Source organism: Vulpes vulpes, chromosome 4 (assembly GCF_048418805.1).
Source record: "Vulpes vulpes isolate BD-2025 chromosome 4, VulVul3, whole genome shotgun sequence".
Classification (NCBI taxonomy): Eukaryota; Metazoa; Chordata; class Mammalia; order Carnivora; family Canidae; genus Vulpes; species Vulpes vulpes.
In genome coordinates, this window is record NC_132783.1 from 3,587,223 (window position 1) to 3,604,941 (window position 17,719).

Here is a 17,719-nt window from a genome sequence, read left to right on the forward strand (position 1 = left end):
GGCCACGAGGCACCTGCCGGGCCTTCGAGCGGCTTCTCCTGCCTGGTAACGGGCCCGCTGCCATTTGGATTTGCTGAGTTTCTGCATCACCCGAGCCGCCTGACAGTCCCGAGGAGGGTGGGAGCCCCGGGCCCGGCGGAACCGGCTGGAGGTCCCCCCGCCCCCGCCCCCGCCCCGCCGCCTCGGGTCTGGGGGACCTGCTCAGGGATGTGATGCGGCGACGCAGGCCACCTGGGCACCTGCGTGCCGCCCCCGTGCAGCTGCGGGTGGCAAACCGGGCGAAGCGGGGCGAGAGGACGTCGAGGCCGGGGTCGGGGCCGCTGCCCTGCTCTTCCGAGGCCGACCCGAGGCGGGGCGGGGGGCGGGCGCCGCGGGCTTCCAAGCTGCCCCCGCACAGCTGGAGCTCGGGGTCCTGGGCCCCCTCCAGGGCGGTCCCCCGGCGGCCCAGGGTCCCTGAGCTGCCCCCGCACAGCTGGAGGTCGGGGTCCTGCCCCCACCCCCCGAGGACGGTCACCCGGGGGTCCCCCGAGCTGCCCCCGCACAGCTGGAGGTCGGGGTCCTGCGCCCCCCCCCCCCCGGGTCACGGAGGTCCCGGGTCCCCCAGAGGCCCCCGCACAGCTGGAGGTCGGGGCCCTGCCCCCACCCCCCCGAGGACGGTCACCCGGGGGTCCCCCGAGCTGCCCCCGCACAGCTGGAGGTCGGGGTCCTGCCCCCACCCCCCGGATCACGGCGGTCCCTGAGCCCCCGAGCTGCCCCCGCACAGCTGGAGCTCGGGGTCCTGCCCCCACCCCCCGAGGACGGTCACCCGGGGGTCCCCCGAGCTGCCCCCGCACAGCTGGAGCTCGGGGTCCTGCCCCCACCCCCCGAGGACGGTCACCCGGGGGTCCCCCGAGCTGCCCCCGCACAGCTGGAGGTCGGGGTCCCCCCCCCCCCGGTCACGGCGGCCCCCGCGGTCCCGGCCCCCGCGAGGCGCGCTCGGAGCGCAGCCCCCAGCAGAAGCGAAGGGAGGGCGGGGGGAGGTTGGGGGTCGGGCGGGCCCGGGAGCCGCAGTCCGGGGAGGGCCGGGAGGGCCGGAGCCGTCAGTCAGCCGCGGGGGGCGCTCCGACTCGGGCCGGGGCCGGGGCCGGGGCCGGGTGATGTCAGCGGCCCGCGGCTCCCTAACAAAGAGGGCGCCTCTCCGGGGAAGCGGCGGCGGCGGCGGCGGCCCCGGGGCCGGGGGCTGGGCGGGGGGGGCGCTGCGGCAGCGGCTTGGGGCCGAGCGCCTGCCAGGGCTGTAGGGGGAGGCAGCGCGCCCGCCCGCCCGCCCCTCCTCTTCCTCCTCCTCCTCCCCCCCCCCCTCCCCCGGAGTCTCCGGGCTCAGCCCCAGCGCTCGCTCCGCCGCCGGCAGCACCGGCTCGGACGGGAGGCGGCGCGCGGCCCGGAGCAGGCGCGGCCCGGAGCAGGCGCGGCCCGGAGCAGGCGCGGCCCGGAGCAGGCGCGGCCCGGAGCAGGCACGGCCCGCAGGCGCCATGGACAGCGACGACGAGATGGTGGAGGAGGCGGTGGAAGGTACGCGAGGCCCCGGCCCCGGGCAGCCCCGGGAGCGCGCACCGCCGGGCGAGGCGCAGGCCGGGCCCCGGGCGCCGGGGCGGGGAGGGGGAGCGGGCGGGGGAGGGGACACGGCGCCGCGGCCCGGGGTCCTGCGTGCGCCCTCGGGCTGGCGAGCGCGGCCTCCGCGGGGCCGGGGGCAGGGGGCAGGTGGCGCCGCGCAGGAGCATCCCCGCCCCCCCCGCCCCCCCCCGGCTTCCGCCCGCCGCCGCGACCTGCGGTGACCGCGGCCGCCCCGGGCGCGCCTCCCTGCGGGCGGCCCCGGCGCAGCGCTCGGGCCGAGCCGGGCACGTGGCAGCCGCGCTCCCCGGGCCGAGCCCCCTGCAGGCGGCGGGTCGCGCCCCCAAGCCCGGGCCTGCGCGCGCCCCCGCCCCGCCCCTCCCCCGCCCCGGGCCGCCCGGTGACACTTAACTTTCCGGAGCCCCCGCCCGGGGCCGCGTTCCCGCCCCTTCCCCCCGGCGCCCCTCCCCCGACGCTCCCCGCCACTTTGTTTTGCTGACTTTCTCCACCTCTTTTTTGTCTTTCCCCCCTTCTCCCCCTGCTAGTTCCAAAAAGCGAGGTGGGGACGTTATACAATGTAGCTGTTTTAGCAGCTTTTGCAACAGCGAGGCCTGGGAACCCCTCGCCCTAGCGCGTTCCCCTCCTGATGCCCCCACCCCCACCCCCACCCCACCCCCACCCCCACCCCAGACGGGCTGCGGCGCCCTGGGATCCCGGGGTGTTTTACACCCAAGCGACCAAGCCGGTCAGGTGAAGCTTCGGGTGCAGTCTGGCCTCTCACTCGTGTGCCCGAGTTGTGCCAGGGCCCAGGAAAACAGGCAGCGCTGTACTAGGAAGGCGTAAGGGCCCCGAGTTGTCGCTGCCTTGGGGGAAGAAATCGATTTTTATGGTTTCATAAAGCGTGATTGACCCCTTTTGCGGTGATCTCGAGGTCTTAACGGTGAGATTAAGTATGACAATCATGATTCCGAGTTCTCTGAAAGATGCCCATCCTGATGGAACTGCTGGAACTTACTTCTTCACGCGGCTTCCGACAGTTGTGGTCTTATTTTCACAATGTTGTGAATTCACCAAACTCTCCAGGAGTTAAAGCCGACCTTGGGGGCTTATGGAGACATTGGCGGAGAGAGGGTCTGTTGGAAGCCTTGGTTTGATTGAAATGATTGACCTGTTGTTGTTCTTTCATGTCATGAAAAGGTCAGTGAAAAATGTGAAATGTCCTCTTTTCAAACCCTTAGAGCCTGTTCTCAATCTTCAGAGTTTACTTTTATTTGTAAAAAAACTCAGTGCAAGCCCTCGCTCACGGGCGGCGCTCCCCAGGTTAGACCACAGTCCTTTTTTGAAGCTGTTGAGAAATACAAGGCCCACTTGTCCGAGGTCCCCGGATTCCTTGCAGAACGTGAAGAGGCAGCTGGAGACCTGCATCTGCTCTTGTCGAGGTCGGCCGCTGGGTAGTTCTTTACACAAACGAGGAGGCATCTGCTCGGTAGGACGAGCCGTGTATACTATGGTCCCAAATCAGAATATGCTTGTGAGTGAGAGGGGCCATTGCTAATACTGCTGCTGGAACAACTAGGTTAAGCCTCGAGTGTTTGGGGCAATCCAGGACACTTGTCACTCGGTTGTACCCGACAGTAAACAGTTAGTGTAGCGCAGAACCTTGTAGAGTCCTTACAAGCATCCAAGGCTCCAACTCCGTGTCTGGAGCGTGTGTGTGCACACGAGGGGAAGTGTACCAGTGGGCTTTTCTCCAGCCAGTGTGGGCCTTTGTGGTGTCATCTGTGGCGGTCTTTACTTATCACCTCCCAAGTGCCCGGGGCTGGTAAAAGGCTAGTCTGAACATCTTGGTGCTGAAGGCACCCCCCCTGCCTCTCTCCGTAAACAGAGCCTCTGGCCTCCGCAGTTCAGCTGTCTTCACTGTTGTTACCATCGCTGCTCTAGTTGTGTAGTTCCTGTGTTCAGGCTCTACGCCCAGTGCTTCACACACACACACATTATCCACTCAGTCTTATGAGACGGGGCACTGCTATTGGCCTGATTTTACAGAGGAGGAAACTGAGGCACCGAAGAGTTAAGAATGAACTCAGGGACACTCCTCGAGGTAGGAGACAGGCTTAGCCCTCCAGAACCTCGCTCCACCCTACCTGTCTCTCTACATTTTTCCTATTTTTTTATTTTTATTTTTTTATTTTTATTTTTTTAAAGATTTGTGTATTTATTTATTCATGATAGACATAAAGAGAGAGAGGCAGAGACATAGGTAGAGGGAGAAGCAGGCTCCATGCCGGGAGCCCAATGCAGGATTCGATCCTGGGGCTCCAGGATCGGCCCTAGGCCAAAGGCAGGCGCTAAACCACTGAGCCACTCAGAGATTCCCATATTTTTTTTTTATTTTTAATGAGTCAGTCAAATAGACAAAGTCCTTGGTAACTGAGTTTGGAAGCAACGGCTCAGTATGATGTCACCCTGTATCACTCCAGAGCTCGGTTCTGACAGAGTTCAGGGACTGACTTTCAGAGGAATGTATTTGGGGAAAGAGAATCCAACTTGCAGCCTCTCCAACAGGCACCCTTTTTCCTCTTTTTCTTGCTCCTTAACAATTTACCCTGGAGAAGAAGTTGGACTCTGCAGGTCTAGAGCTTCAGTGTTGGTTCTGTGTCAGGGTAGAACTGTGGCCTGGGTGAGGTTCTCGCCTCTGAGCCATGGATCCCGAGGGGAGGTGGGCGGTGGAGGGAGGATCTGTTTACTCCCGCTGGCTGGCCCGGAAGACAGCAGGCCCCAGGCCTCAGAGGGCCCGAGACAGCCACCTGAGATCCTGCTGTGGCTTCTTAAAATCTCTCCCAGGCTTATTGGTTCGGTAGGAAGTGGTGTTTATTGCTAGATTTATTTCTTTGACTACCCATAGATAACAAAGATGAATACAGTGTGGCCCCTAATATAATTTTAAATAAGTGTATCATATCCAAACAGTTGAACTGTGCCGGGTGAGAGGAAGTAAAAAATTATTTCCAGCCTGGGGAAGTAGATGGAGGCAGATTTCCCAGAAGAGGTGGTGCGGAGTTGATTCTAGTTGAGAGGGGACCTCGGGGAGTGACCAGGTTGGCACCCGGTAGTTAGGGAGGCGCGTCTGGTTGCTGGTCCTCCGGCTCTGCCGTAACAGGGACTAGGAGAAAAGTGGACGGTAAGACAGGGCAAGAGCCTGTGTCACTGGCTAAAAAAGAGGATTGTGTGCTGAAAGCGATGGAAGGCCACGGTGGCCTTGTAGAGCTGGAAACGACAGGATCAGAGCTCTGCTCTGGGAGGATGAACCAGCAATGGTGAGCAGGAGAAGGGATCACCTAGAAGGTTCTTTGAAGGAATCCAGATCCGTGGTTAAGCGGGCAGGACAAAACGGAAAGGCTTGGAAAAACAGCAGCCACTGAGGAAGAATACTCAAAGAGAGGAAATATCAGAATTTCCAGAACAAAGGAGCCAGAACGAAAACAAGCAAATCGGTGTTCCGCTGCCGCAACCTCCTCAAAATATTAAAAATAATTTTAGGGCAGCCCGGGTGGCTCAGCGGTTTAGCACCACCTTTGGCTCAGGGCATGATCCTGGAGGCCTGGGATCGAATCCCATTGCGGGCTCCCTGCGTGGGGCCTGCTTCTCCCTCTGCCTGTGTCTCTGCCTCTCTCTCTCTGTGTCTCTCATGAATAAATAAATAAAATCTTTAAAAAATATATTTTTAAGTCCCTCTAATATCTTATCCTGCCCATCTCTAATAAAGCTGGCTGGTGCCCTGCACTTAGGACAGATAGGTGCTAAGTGCACTGATAGCACCCGTCCCCGTGTCCACGCGGTCAAATTCTGACCCTCGCAACTAATAGTTGGGCTCTGACAAAGAACTACCCTCAAAAATCAAAGTATGTTTTTAACCACCAGTGTAAGTGCATCATCATGAGGGCATGTTCCTTGCACTGAAGAGAGTAAGTTTGCCTTTTGCTAGTAGTACTTTTTAAACGCAGTTCTCTTCTACAAAACCAACAAGGCGTGGAAAGGTCTCTTGTTGCGAAGGAAACACACTACACACACACACACGCACACACACACACACGTGCATGTGTGCACACACGCCCTACTCTCCGATCTCCTGTGGTAAGCCTGAGGCCTGAGCAGCCAGGCGGCTGACCCAGAGGGAGGGAGTTTCCTTGCTGAGATGTACCACCAGCGCACAGAATACAGGCCTGGCTCTCATCAGGTCAGGAAAAAGGCTCAGAGGTAACTGGACGGGGAAATGTTAACTTTCCGTCTGTTCAGTAGAGAATGATCCTTAGCACAAAGTGAAAAAGTAAAGGTATGAGACTGTTACCTTTTTTTCTCTAATCTCTGTAGATACTTAAAATCATGTTGTGGACAGATCGATGGCACACGAGCTGGGACAGCATTGTCAACACGGAACAGCCATTCACGTGAATTTTCCTGTTGTTTGAGTCTGGGGTTCAACCTCTGTGGAGGGGGATCTGGCCCTGACGGCTGTTGGCTGACGTGGAGCATTTTACAGATTGACCTCAATCAGAGCGAGGAGGACTAGGGTTTCTTTTTGAGTTAGGTAACGCTTGGAAGGGATAGGAATTTGCACCCACGACATGCTATTGAAGTTCCTGGTGTTTTTTGTTTTTGTTTTGTTTTTGTTTTTTTTTTAGAACTATCTTAACTCCAAAGGCTTCTCCTACTTCTCCTCCTGGGTCCCCAAGATGCCTGCCTCTTGGGCAATACCTGCTTCCACCAGCAGCAGGGAAGAAAGGGCATGCTGCTAGCTTGCCCTTATCTGGAGAGAACAAGACGGAAAGAATTGGGGCAGGGGCTTTTGATATTCATTAGCACATTCAGAGTGGTTCATGTGTTTCTTGAGTGCGCAGCATGGGCTTCCTCAGATGAGGAAATAAGCTTGGAATGTGGGACATTGTTGTGAGGTCTAGTTGCTCACAGGAAAGGACGTCAGCAGTGCCAGATGCCTAGTAGGTATGCACACTTCTCTCTTCTCTCCGTAGCAGCATCCCTCTCCATTAAGTGACTAATCCTGCCCAGACAACTATTCCATGATGCTGTTATCCAAATGGTGTTTGAACAAGAGCCGTACCAGACTTGCCCTAGAAGCACGTGAATGTTGAAAGGAGACGTGAGCGCATAACAACCCGGTCTCTTCTCTTCCCTGCGTTTCTTTCTCTTGAAAGTCTCTTTGTTGTTGTTATTGTTTGGGTTGTGTTAGACACAAAGCTCCACCTCTTAGGAAAACCACTCTGGGCTGTTAGAGATTCAGGGTGGAATTCTCGAAGGATCACAGCCTTGAATTTCCAGCTCCTCTTTAATTGATCCCATTAATTGATAACATCGTCCTCCTTTTGGAAAGAGGAGAGGAAAACAGAACCACCACGCCAGCAGGAGGGTCCTGCTGCGGACTCAGGGAGGGAGAGGGAAGAGCACAGGCCCACATCTTTCCGAGCACTCGGTGTGGCCCAAGACAGGGCTCACATTCTCTATTCCTCTCGCATCCAGAGACCCAGAAGGGGATGAGACGCCTCTTCATGGCCTGTTGAAAGACACATTGACACAAGCATCCTTCATGGAGTGGGATTGATGTTTTTGCTTTTATCTCCATTGGGATTAGGGCTGTCCCTCAAGTGCTTTTAGCATGTTACACGACACTTTAGATTTTTCTCTAATTTTCCACCGATGGGGATGCACCTGTGAGGCTTTATTCCAAAATAGGACAGGTGGGGATCCCTGGGTGGTGCAGCGGTTTGGCGCCTGCCTTTGGCCCAGGGCGCGATCCTGGAGATCCAGGATCGAATCCCGCGTCGGGCTCCCGGTGCATGGAGCCTGCTTCTCCCTCTGCCTGTGTCTCTGCCTCTCTCTCTCTCTCTCTCTCTGTGACTATCATAAATAAATAAAAATTAAAAAAAAATTAAAAAAAAAAAACAAAATAGGACAGGTGAATAGGTGGTGAATGAGGGAAGGTGGAAATCAGTCTTTACACCGGATTCCCCCACACACACACCCCGTCCCCTTAGTGCTCATGTTTATCATAATCATTCTCTTCATCTAAAGTAGAACAACAAATTTCATCAAACGTTAACTTTTTAAAGTCTGAAATGTGTGAACTGCTTTCTGTGGGGAAAACATTTTCAACTAATTAGTAAACACTTCGATGTAAGGCTAACATGATTCTGATAGTTATACCTAAATCATAATAAGTAAGATACTAGATTCATAGAAATGTTAATCCCAACATTTCATAAGAGAAAGCTTTTAGCTCTACACGGAGTGTTTTTTTATTAAAAGAAAAAAGTGTAATTTATTTCAATGAGAGAAATGTCATCAGTACATAGTTAGAAAATAATTGTCCAAATTATTTCATACGACTTGAGTATCACTGAATATGTCATGTATAGTTAGTTTTTGAGGGAGAAGAAAGCAATTATGGCCTAGTTGCTTTCTAACCATTAATTTCCTGCCCTTTGTAGAAATAATTTGTGTTAAGAGGAAAGGAGCCATATCGATTGTGATTTATTTGTCGTGTTTTGTTGTAATATTCTAGGTAATTCATTCTATACAGAGTCAGATGTCGCAGTAAGACAGTGTATTTGTTCATTGTTATTTTATGTTTGTGTAATCAATAACAAATTAAGAGCTTTTTTGTTCTTCATAACATTTACTTAACCTCGTCTAAGGGATGACTTTTTTTTTTTTTTTTTATCCTGTTAGAAGGAGTCATTTTAGGAGACTAAAGCGTTCATTGTGGTGATATGGCTTGTGTTCTCTTTTATGTCTGTGAGCCCTCTGGAAGTCCCATGTAAGTGTTAATGTCCCTGCATTGCACACCGTGTTTAATGCTTTCCTACCTTTTTCATCCACGACCCAGGTTGTTAACCCAGGAAAAAGCCAGGAGATTAACTACTGCCTTCATTCTCACCCACCTCCATAAAATTAGCTCACCAGAATAATTGGGGAGACACCAACGAGGTGACGTCTGGGTTTTGTGAATTATGTAGATCATGATAAAAGCCTAGATATTGACTGTAAGTATAAATAGTGGAATAGAATATACCAGTCTGTGACCCAGGAAGGACCAGCAAGTTAAGGCTCACAGTGTAATAAGAGCTGCGGATGTTCAAAATCACTGTTTAGACGGCCCTGCGGATACTGCTAGCTGCGTTTAAAGCATCACCCCTCTGAACATCGTGGTACGGGGTATACGACAAGGTTATCACTGAACACTCAAAGCTGAAAGACACTAAAGGAAAGCAGTAGGTTCAAGGCTAAGCTCTAGTTCAGGCTTAGAGGGACTCTGAGTTCACGTGTTAGTACAACCAGGTGTATAAACACTACGGCAGTTTCAGAGACGTGGCCGTGTCCCTTGTTCTTTGAGTGTAACAAACAGCAAGCAGTAAGGGTTTTCTTTTTTCTTTTTTTTTTTTTTTTAAGATTTTTACTTATTTATTCATGAGAGACAGACACAGAGAGAGAGAAGCAGAGACACAGGCAGAGGGAGAAGCAGGCTCCATGCAGGGAAGCCGACGTGGGACTCGATCCCGGGACTCTGGGGTCACGGCCTGGGCCGGAGGCAGGTGCTCAACCTCTGAGCCACCCAGGGGCCCCGCAGTTAGGGTTGTCAAAGGTCGCCCAGCTAGCGGTCCCCCACATGCTCCTGTAGATGAGACGTATGGTCGTGTTGTACTTCCCACCATTAGAAAACTTAGTGCAAAGACCGCGCACCTTACAGGAGATGATCGAAGGCGCCACCCGAGTCACATTGCAGTTAAGCAGGAGAGTTTGAGGGCATCAACTGCAGATTTGAGCACTGCTATGTTGGGAAGTTCTTGGTAAGTTGAAGCATGCAGGTGGCATTACCCGGAGGCCCTGTAGGCCCTGGGAAACGGCAAGCTTATTTTTGGCTCCTCGTCTACAGCGTGCTCTCGTCCGTCTGCCGTGGCCCCCATCTGTTCACAAAGTGTGCGCAGCAGACACGTTGATCCTGCTGATGCAGGCGGAGAACCGGGGGCAGTCACCCTCCCCCAAGGCAGGGAGGGGGCCTGCGGCTGCCCGGGGATCTTGCTGGAAGGATCCGGGCGCGGGAGTGCATTGAAGTGCTGAGGTGTGCCTTCTGCTTCCCTTTCTCCAGGGCACCTGGATGACGATGGATTGCCACATGGGTTCTGCACGGTCACCTACTCCTCCACGGACAGATTCGAGGGGAGCTTTGTTCACGGAGAGAAAAACGGACGGGGCAAGTTCTTCTTCTTTGACGGCAGGTAGCACTCACAGTTTTGTCTTGTCCTGTCTTGTTTGGGGCAGGGCCGGCTCACTTTACTTGCAGGGATGATGCCGATGAAAGGATTTAGGTGGAGGTTTTGGTACAACTTCTAGAAAAGGCAGAAGCAACCCCAGCAGGTCTGCACTGCTTGGGGGCCTAAGGAAGTCGCTCGCCCTGCTGTGGGGAAGCCACCCTGAGGCTTGGGCCCCCTGGGCTGCCCTTGACCCCGCTGCTGGGTCGTGCCGCCTTCAGGGAGCTCCCATCACGCATGGGGTGGTGGCTCAGCTCACCCAGCCTGGTGGCCGTCTCACCTGCTGGCTCAGGGGATGAGTCTCCATGAGGTCACTGCACAGAGCCCAATTTGGACAGTTCGGGTAGTGATGATTTCCCCCTTTCTTTCGAGTCTCCGCCGTGCAGTCCCTCTCCCTCCCTGATGTCCGCTCCTGGTTCCATCGTACCCTGAAGGACCAGGGGGCCACCTCGTGGGTTCTGCAGCTTCACCATTATCCCAGCTTGTTCCCTATCCTCGAGAGATGGGCCAAGAAAACGGTCAGCAGGGCTCTTGAAAGCCGCATCATCCCAGTTCCAGCAGTGAGGCCGAGGCGCCTTGCAGGTGGGGAGCGACAGTAGAAGGGACTCTCTCTTGCAGAAATAGGTGGGCCTGTCCTGGCGCAGCTTTCCAACCAGGACTCTTAAGCTGTGTCTGCTTCAGAAACAGAGAGCCACCGGCGGCGATTTATTTCTCTAGATTTAGAGGAATTCGGAGCCCTGGGAGGCCTGCTTCCTCTCTGCCCGCCTCCCTGGGGAATATGGAAATGCAGTTGGCTGAAGCAGGTTCTAGGATTCTGCAGGGATCAGCTCTGCTTCTGAGCTCTGGGTGTTGGTGAGAAGCCAAAGCTTCCTCAACCACTGAATTCCTTTGGGAAAAAGAATGTCTAAGCTGACAGTTCAAGGGGGATCCAGGAGCGGGCCTGGGCCCCGGAATAGATGGGTCATTCTATAGAATCATCATTCTGTAAATGAAGTGGGTTGTTTTTAAAGTTTTTAACAGTCCTTTAGGCTCTCCATTATCTGATAAAAGGAGGAAGAAAGCGCTACTAACCCCCCATAGAACTTGTGTAAAAGTTCATTTTCGTTATTGATCCCTACCTTCTCTCTCCCATTTGCTCCACCTCCACACTGCATCTCTTACTAGCAGAGCTTTGCTTACAACCTATACATTTTTTTAAAAGACTTCATTTTTATTAAGCACTCTCTATACCCACCGCGAGGCTCGAACTCACAACCCCGAAATTAGGAGTCACACGCTCCACCGACTGAGCCAGCCAGCTGCCCCACAAACTGCACATCTTAAATGGCCAGATACTTCCCTGCACTGCCTTTCCTTTGCCCTGCTGTGGATATTCGGTTGACACCTGAGTCCCACACAGGACTCTTTCAAGATTTGGTATCAGTGCTTTCTTTTCTCAAGATTTTTTTTTAAAGATTTTTTTATTTATTTATTTGAATAAGAGATTGAAGAAGGGAGAGGGAGCACAAGCAGGGGGAGCGGCAGAGGGAGAGGGAGAAGCAGGCTCCCCCACTGAGCAGGGAGCCCAATGGGGGACTCGATCCCGGCACCCTGGGATCCTGACCTGAGCCAAAGGCAGATGCCCAACCGACTGAGCCACCCACGTGCCCCTACTCTCTCACGATCCCTTTAACCTGTCCAGAGGGAAACTTTTCTTGCCTCATTTTCAGAGCAGTTTATTTATACCTTTTTTCTGGGAAGTGTTCCTCCTTACCTCATGCTGCAGTTATTCTTTTATTCACTCAACAAATGTACACTTATGTAAATATCTTATTTCCTCAATAGGACAGAGGTTTCCTTGAGGATCGAATCTCTGTCGTCTGTTAGGCTTCCTGGCACTTTCCCTTAATTTGATACTTAAAAAAAAAATGTCTATAGCTAAGTGAGTGTGAGAGCTGAGAAAAGGTGGCGTTCACCCAGAACACCCATTCCACTCCCACCACACACACACACACACACACACACACACTCATGCTTTAAATCTGGTAGTTTGATGATCATACCCGGTGATTGACTGACTCTGGAGAAACAGTCCAGCAGGTTGGGTTGATTTTATTTATTTTTTTATTTTTTTATTTTTATTTTTTTAGGTTGGGTTGATTTTATTTTTTTTTATTTTTTTTTTTAATTTTATTTTATTTATTTATGATAGGCACACAGTGAGAGAGAGAGAGGCAGAGACACAGGCAGAGGGAGAAGCAGGCTCCATGCACCGGGAGCCTGACGTGGGATTCTATCCTGAGTCTCCAGGATCGCGCCCTGGGCCAAAGGCAGGCGCCAAACCGCTGCGCCACCCAGGGATCCCGGTTGGGTTGATTTTAATGTTGGGTTCCCAGACCTGACACACAGTGTTGAAGGGCCAAACTGATCTCGTGCACCAGTATGGTACAAATGAGCTCTGTTAGCCCCAGGATACTGATCCTGTTGGCCCTGGGGGAGCTGAGTGGGGCCTGACGCTTTCCGAGCCACTCCCCATGTCGGGGCAGTCACTTCTGGCTGCAAGTAGCTTTCTCCATTTCCCCCTGCAGCCAGGTGCATATGCATCACAACATGAAAGAGCTGAAGCACCAGGTCAGGTTGAAACATGAGGCCAGTGACCATCAGTGGAATAGAAATACATCCATTGGGTTTTTTTGTTTTCTTTTTGAGGCACTAATTCACTAGTTTTCACATGTACCACTCAAACATCTGTAGAGACTTAGGTCAGATAGTAGAATCAAACAGTGATAGTATCAGCAAGGACCCCAAGAGGTGACCTTTGTTAACCTCCTTCAGATAGACTGGGGTTAAGACTCTGAGGAGAGAGTCAGTACCCCTGCTCTTATGACATGTGATGTAGCGGTATGGTGACGGGTTCTCAAAAGGTCACTGTCACCCATTTTCTTTTTCTTTTCTAATTTTTTAAAAGATTTTATTTATTTATCCATGAGAAACACAGAGAGAGAGGCAGAGACACGGGCAGAGGGAGAAGCAGGCTCCCTGAAGGGAGCCCAATGTGGGACTCGATCCCAGGACACCTGGGTCATGACCTGAGCCAAAGGCAGATGCTTAACTGCCGTGCTACCCAGGCGCCCCTCACCTATTTTCTTAAGCCCAAATACTGATAATATTATGAGACATCTGCTGAAAGGATGTACCATCAACATTAGTGAGATAATCTTATGACTGACAAAAGGCCATGGAATCCACTAGGTCTTTTTAAGGAGGGTGCAAGATGTGATCATGGAGAAGTCAGCTCTTTCTCCATGGAACAGTACTTTAATTTACATTTGTCTATTAATTTTCCCCCTGTTACTGCTCCCCATTTTTAGGGTCTGATGTTTTGGGTAAAACAAAGTGGGTCCCTATGCTTTCACTGCCAGACAGGAGGGTTTAGTCTGCAAACCCCCCCCCCCCCTCCAAAAGGCTGAAATCAAGATCTTAAAATAACAGATGAGGAAACAAAAAGTTTCTGTTAGGGTTTTTAAAAGCTGTCCAAACCTGTAATGCTGGCTTATGTTCCCATAACATAACATGGTTTGTTTGGAATCGCCAGAACTTGTTCTCATAATTGCAAAGTGTAGGATAGAAAATCTGGCCTGGTGCATTCTAATCTTATATGACACCTGCCCCTGGGTGTGGGATTTTTGTAACCCACTTTGCTGAGGTACAATTCACATACAAAAAGCCCTACACACCTAATATACGCAATTTGATGAATTTGGAGGTAAGCATATACTCGTGAAACCATTACCACAATCTGTGCCATAAGCTGGGTATATTAATTTTTAAGAGGGTTTTAAACATATAAATTTATATCAGGGCAATTCTAGAGTCACTTTTCTACTCTACATAGCATATGATAATCCTGAATAAGAATTTTAAATATTGAGGGTGGCTCGGCGGTTTGGCACCTGCCTTTGACCCAGGATGTGATGTTGGAGACCCTGGATCGAGTCCCACATCGGGCTCCCTGCATGGAGCCTGCTTCTCCCTCTGCCTGTGTCTCTCTCTGCCTCTTGCATGAATAAATAAATAAATAAATAAAATCTTTAAAAAAAAAAAAGAATTTTAAATATTGAGATCATCAGGAAAAAATGGCCCTGGTAAATTGTTTAACCAAGTTCCTAGACAGAAGCAGACTATTTTTAAATCGCACATGTAGCAAAATACTTGGTAGGATAACAAACTTTAAGAACTACACTAATGTAAAATGTGAACATGCCTCCCCCTTTTTTATACCGCTACCACCTACATCACCAAGGTGACCACCGTTGGCAGAGAATTTAAGCATCTTAATTAAACATATTCAAGGTAAAATAAGGAAATAGCTCTCTATTTCTAAATCAGTTTAAATAGCCAAAATGAATATGGTACGTTACTATTATCTCAGCCTCAAAATGCTTGCTAGTTTTGAGATCTTCATCAACAGTTGACCTCTCCTTTATTAATATGTTGAAATATAGAACAGAAAAATTTATTAAAACCAGCTTATCAGAACCTAGATTCTGATAGATAGGTTATTTACCAAATAATTTATCTCACAACCTAGGAATGAATGGGAAAACTGACCTTATTTTTTAAATTGTCTTTTCAAGCAGTTCTGTTTTTCCATTTTCAGCCCCCTTTGTAAAGAAATGAGGAAACTGTCCTAAGCCTAAGATTGGGTCATTGGGACTTAACGTCTGCTCTGGTCCTGAGATGAAAGCATTGATACAGGGAGGAGAAAGGGATCTGGAGGCTTGGCTGCTGTGGCTCTGGAGTCTGTCTGGCACCACTGGACCCGCTGGAGTACTGGGAGGGTTGGGGCTGGGGAATACATATTATGAGAATATTTAGTATGCAGAGTATTTTGATGTACACACCTCTAATTTTTATACTAATTCCCAATTCTGGGTGTTCATTTTAATGCACTTCTTCCTTAATTGTTCTCGTTTCAACCAAGATTTATGGATGTAAAGGCAATTTTATAGAACTTCTAGAAATTTTACAATGGTAACAAGAGAGAGGCATTTCAATGCAGCTTGGCTATGGGCTGGGTAATATTAGGGAACTGTGTGAGTTTTAGCCTGACTGTGAGATAAAGGTGAGTTTATTCATTTAAGGTTTTTTGAATTATTATTATTGATGCTTCCCCTTGATGTGCCAATTAGATTTCAAAGTATTATTTACTACTCCTGGTGTTGATTTTCTACACTGATGTATCTAGTTAGGGCTTTTCTAACATATCATTGGCCAAATTAATCTAAGCAAGGCTGACCATTTGATGAGTCACTGAGAAAGGCCGACATTTCCCAGGCCACAGGCCCATGCACGATTTCTTGCGTTTGGGTTTTTCTTTTTCTTTTCTTTTTTTTTTTTTTTTAAACATTTTATTTGTTTATTTGACAAAGAGAGAGAGAACACACAAGCAGGGGGAGCAGCAGGGAGAGGGAGAAGCAGACTCCCTAGAGAGCAGAGAGCCCAACTGGGGCCTTGATCCCAGGACCCGATTATCACGACCTGAGCCAAAGGCAGATGCCCAACCAACTGAGCCACCCAGGTGCCCCATTGTGTTTGGTTTTTTGAAAGTACTTGGTCACAGTTCAGGGAAACTAGAGTCGGAATGGACTTCTGAAGTCATGTATTCCAGCCTCCCACACAAGGCAAAAGTCCTTTCTATGTTCCCAGTAGTCATCCAGCTTCTGCTGGAACCAGGCCCAACAAAGATATTTGTCTGTATTCTAACAAACTGTTCTGATTAAGACAAAATTTTTTGTGACTTGCACAAAGGAAAAGGAGTGGGGGGAAAATGGATATTTTTGAATACCTGTCATTTGTTCAATGCTGGACACGTTCCCTTCTCCCTTCACAAGAAGTGAAATAGGCTGTAGCATCCTATTTTACGAATGAAGAAACTAAGGCACAGAGTGGTTAAATAACTTGCCCAAGGTCACCTACTCCATCACCTCGGGGCGTAGAGCTGAGATTCCAGGGAAGGTGAGCTCAATTCCAGAGCCCTCCTCTTCTCACTGCACCTACCACTCCCCTCTAACAAGACCAAGGAAATAGCTCTGACTCTGGCTTGCTTGAAGTTTACTTGAAGTCACTCATTAGCTAGAATTATGAACAGTTCAAAGGAGTGCTGGGGTGAATGAATTTACTTTCTTTGTAGGAGTTTGAACAACTTTGGTAGGAGCTTGGCAAACTGATGGAAAGTCAACCTGAAGACTCAAGTCAGAAGAGCTCTGATCTAGTGAACTTGTTTCCTCATCTGTAAAGTGGGGATAATTAGACTGACTTCTCCACGTTGTTGTGAAGATTGAATGAGAAAACCTGTAAAGACCTTGCAGAGTAGAGGGTACCTAGGTGGCACATATGGGGAAACATGGATTTTTTTTTTGTATAGCTCTGTATCTACATTTTTTCCAGCTTTGTTGCGATACCGACATACGATATGTGTAAGTGTAAGGTATACGACATGATGATTTGATACATTTATGTAGTGAAATGATGACCACGATAAGGTTAGTTAACACCTCCGTGCTCTAACATAATTACCTTTTTTAAATGGTGATAATATTTAAGATCTACTCTCAACAACTTTTAAGTACACGATATGGTATTGCTAATTATAGTCATCAGGCTGTACGTGAGATCCTCAGAACTTACTCATCTTACAGCTTGAAGTTTGTCTGCTTTGAAGAACACCTCTTCAGCCCCCAGCCCCAGCCACCACCATTCTACTCTGTTTCTATGAGTTAGGCTTCTTTAGACTCCACATACAAAGGAGGACATAACAATTTTTGTCTTTGTCTGACTTATTTCACATAGCATCATGCCTTCAAGCTCAAGGACGGATTATTATTATTATTATTTCTCCCTTGCTGTTATTATTCATTGATAACAATGGCTAGCAGCTTTTCTTAGGATTATTTATTCATTTATTTATTTATTTATGTTTAGACAAGGAGAGAGGGGAAGGGGGAGAGAGAGAGAGAGAGAGGCAGAGGGAGAGAGAGCCCCCGGCAGACTCCCCACTGAGCACAGAGCCCAACAAGGGGCTCCATCTCACAACCCAGAGATCATGACCTGAGCCCAAATCAAGAGTCAGATGCTGAACCGGCTGAGCCACCCAGGCGCCCCTTAGGATTTCTTTTTAGAGAGAAAAACTGAATTTCACTAATTGCTCCTCAAAAATTTTACTATCTTGAGCCTTTATAATAATCAGATCCTACAGACTCACAGATCTCCTAAAGGATAAAAAAAAAACCTCTAAAGATAGACAAGACACTGTATTACATGGAAGCATGATAGTGCTTCATTCAGCTTGCTTATCACACCTTGCAAGAAGGTGAAGTTTCTCTCAGATAAAGCCTGAGCAGATGGTTTGGGTTTGTTGTGGATGTTCTTCTTCTTTATGGTTCCTTAGTTTTCAGTATTTTAAGAGATAATATAGGATACAATACTATATGTCAGTTGCATCTCAGTTTTTTAAAAAGATAATATATATTGTCATATAAAATAATGGCTCAAATGTTTTAATATTAAGAGTCACACTTTAATGTGGTTAGAAATGGCAGAATTAAGAATTAATTGGTAGAGGGATCCCTGGGTGGCGCAGCGGTTTAGCGCCTGCCTTTGGCCCAGGGCGCGATCCTGGAGACCCGGGATCGAATCCCACGTCGGGCTCCCGGTGCATGGAGCCTGCTTCTCCCTCTGCCTATGTCTCTGCCTCTCTCTCTCTCTCTCTCTCTGTGTGACTATCATAAATAAATAAAAATTGAAAAAAAAAAGAATTAATTGATAGA

General features: G+C 49.9%; 1 protein-coding gene across 2 annotated transcripts in view; it reads left to right on the top strand.

The window, feature by feature from the left end:
• Nucleotides 1–1,350: 1,350 nt before the first annotated feature.
• Nucleotides 1,351–17,719, top strand: part of SETD7 (SET domain containing 7, histone lysine methyltransferase) — a 56,503-nt gene continuing 40,134 nt past the window's right edge. Inside the window, exons 1-2 of one of the 2 annotated variants that reach the window (XM_072755202.1) lie at nucleotides 1,351–1,548; nucleotides 9,749–9,878. In XM_072755202.1, coding sequence (XP_072611303.1) covers nucleotides 1,509–1,548; nucleotides 9,749–9,878 — 170 coding nt within the window. In that variant the 5' untranslated portion in view covers nucleotides 1,351–1,508. The remainder of the gene's footprint in view (nucleotides 1,549–9,748; nucleotides 9,879–17,719) is intronic. The other variant, XM_072755201.1, reaches the window with a different exon arrangement.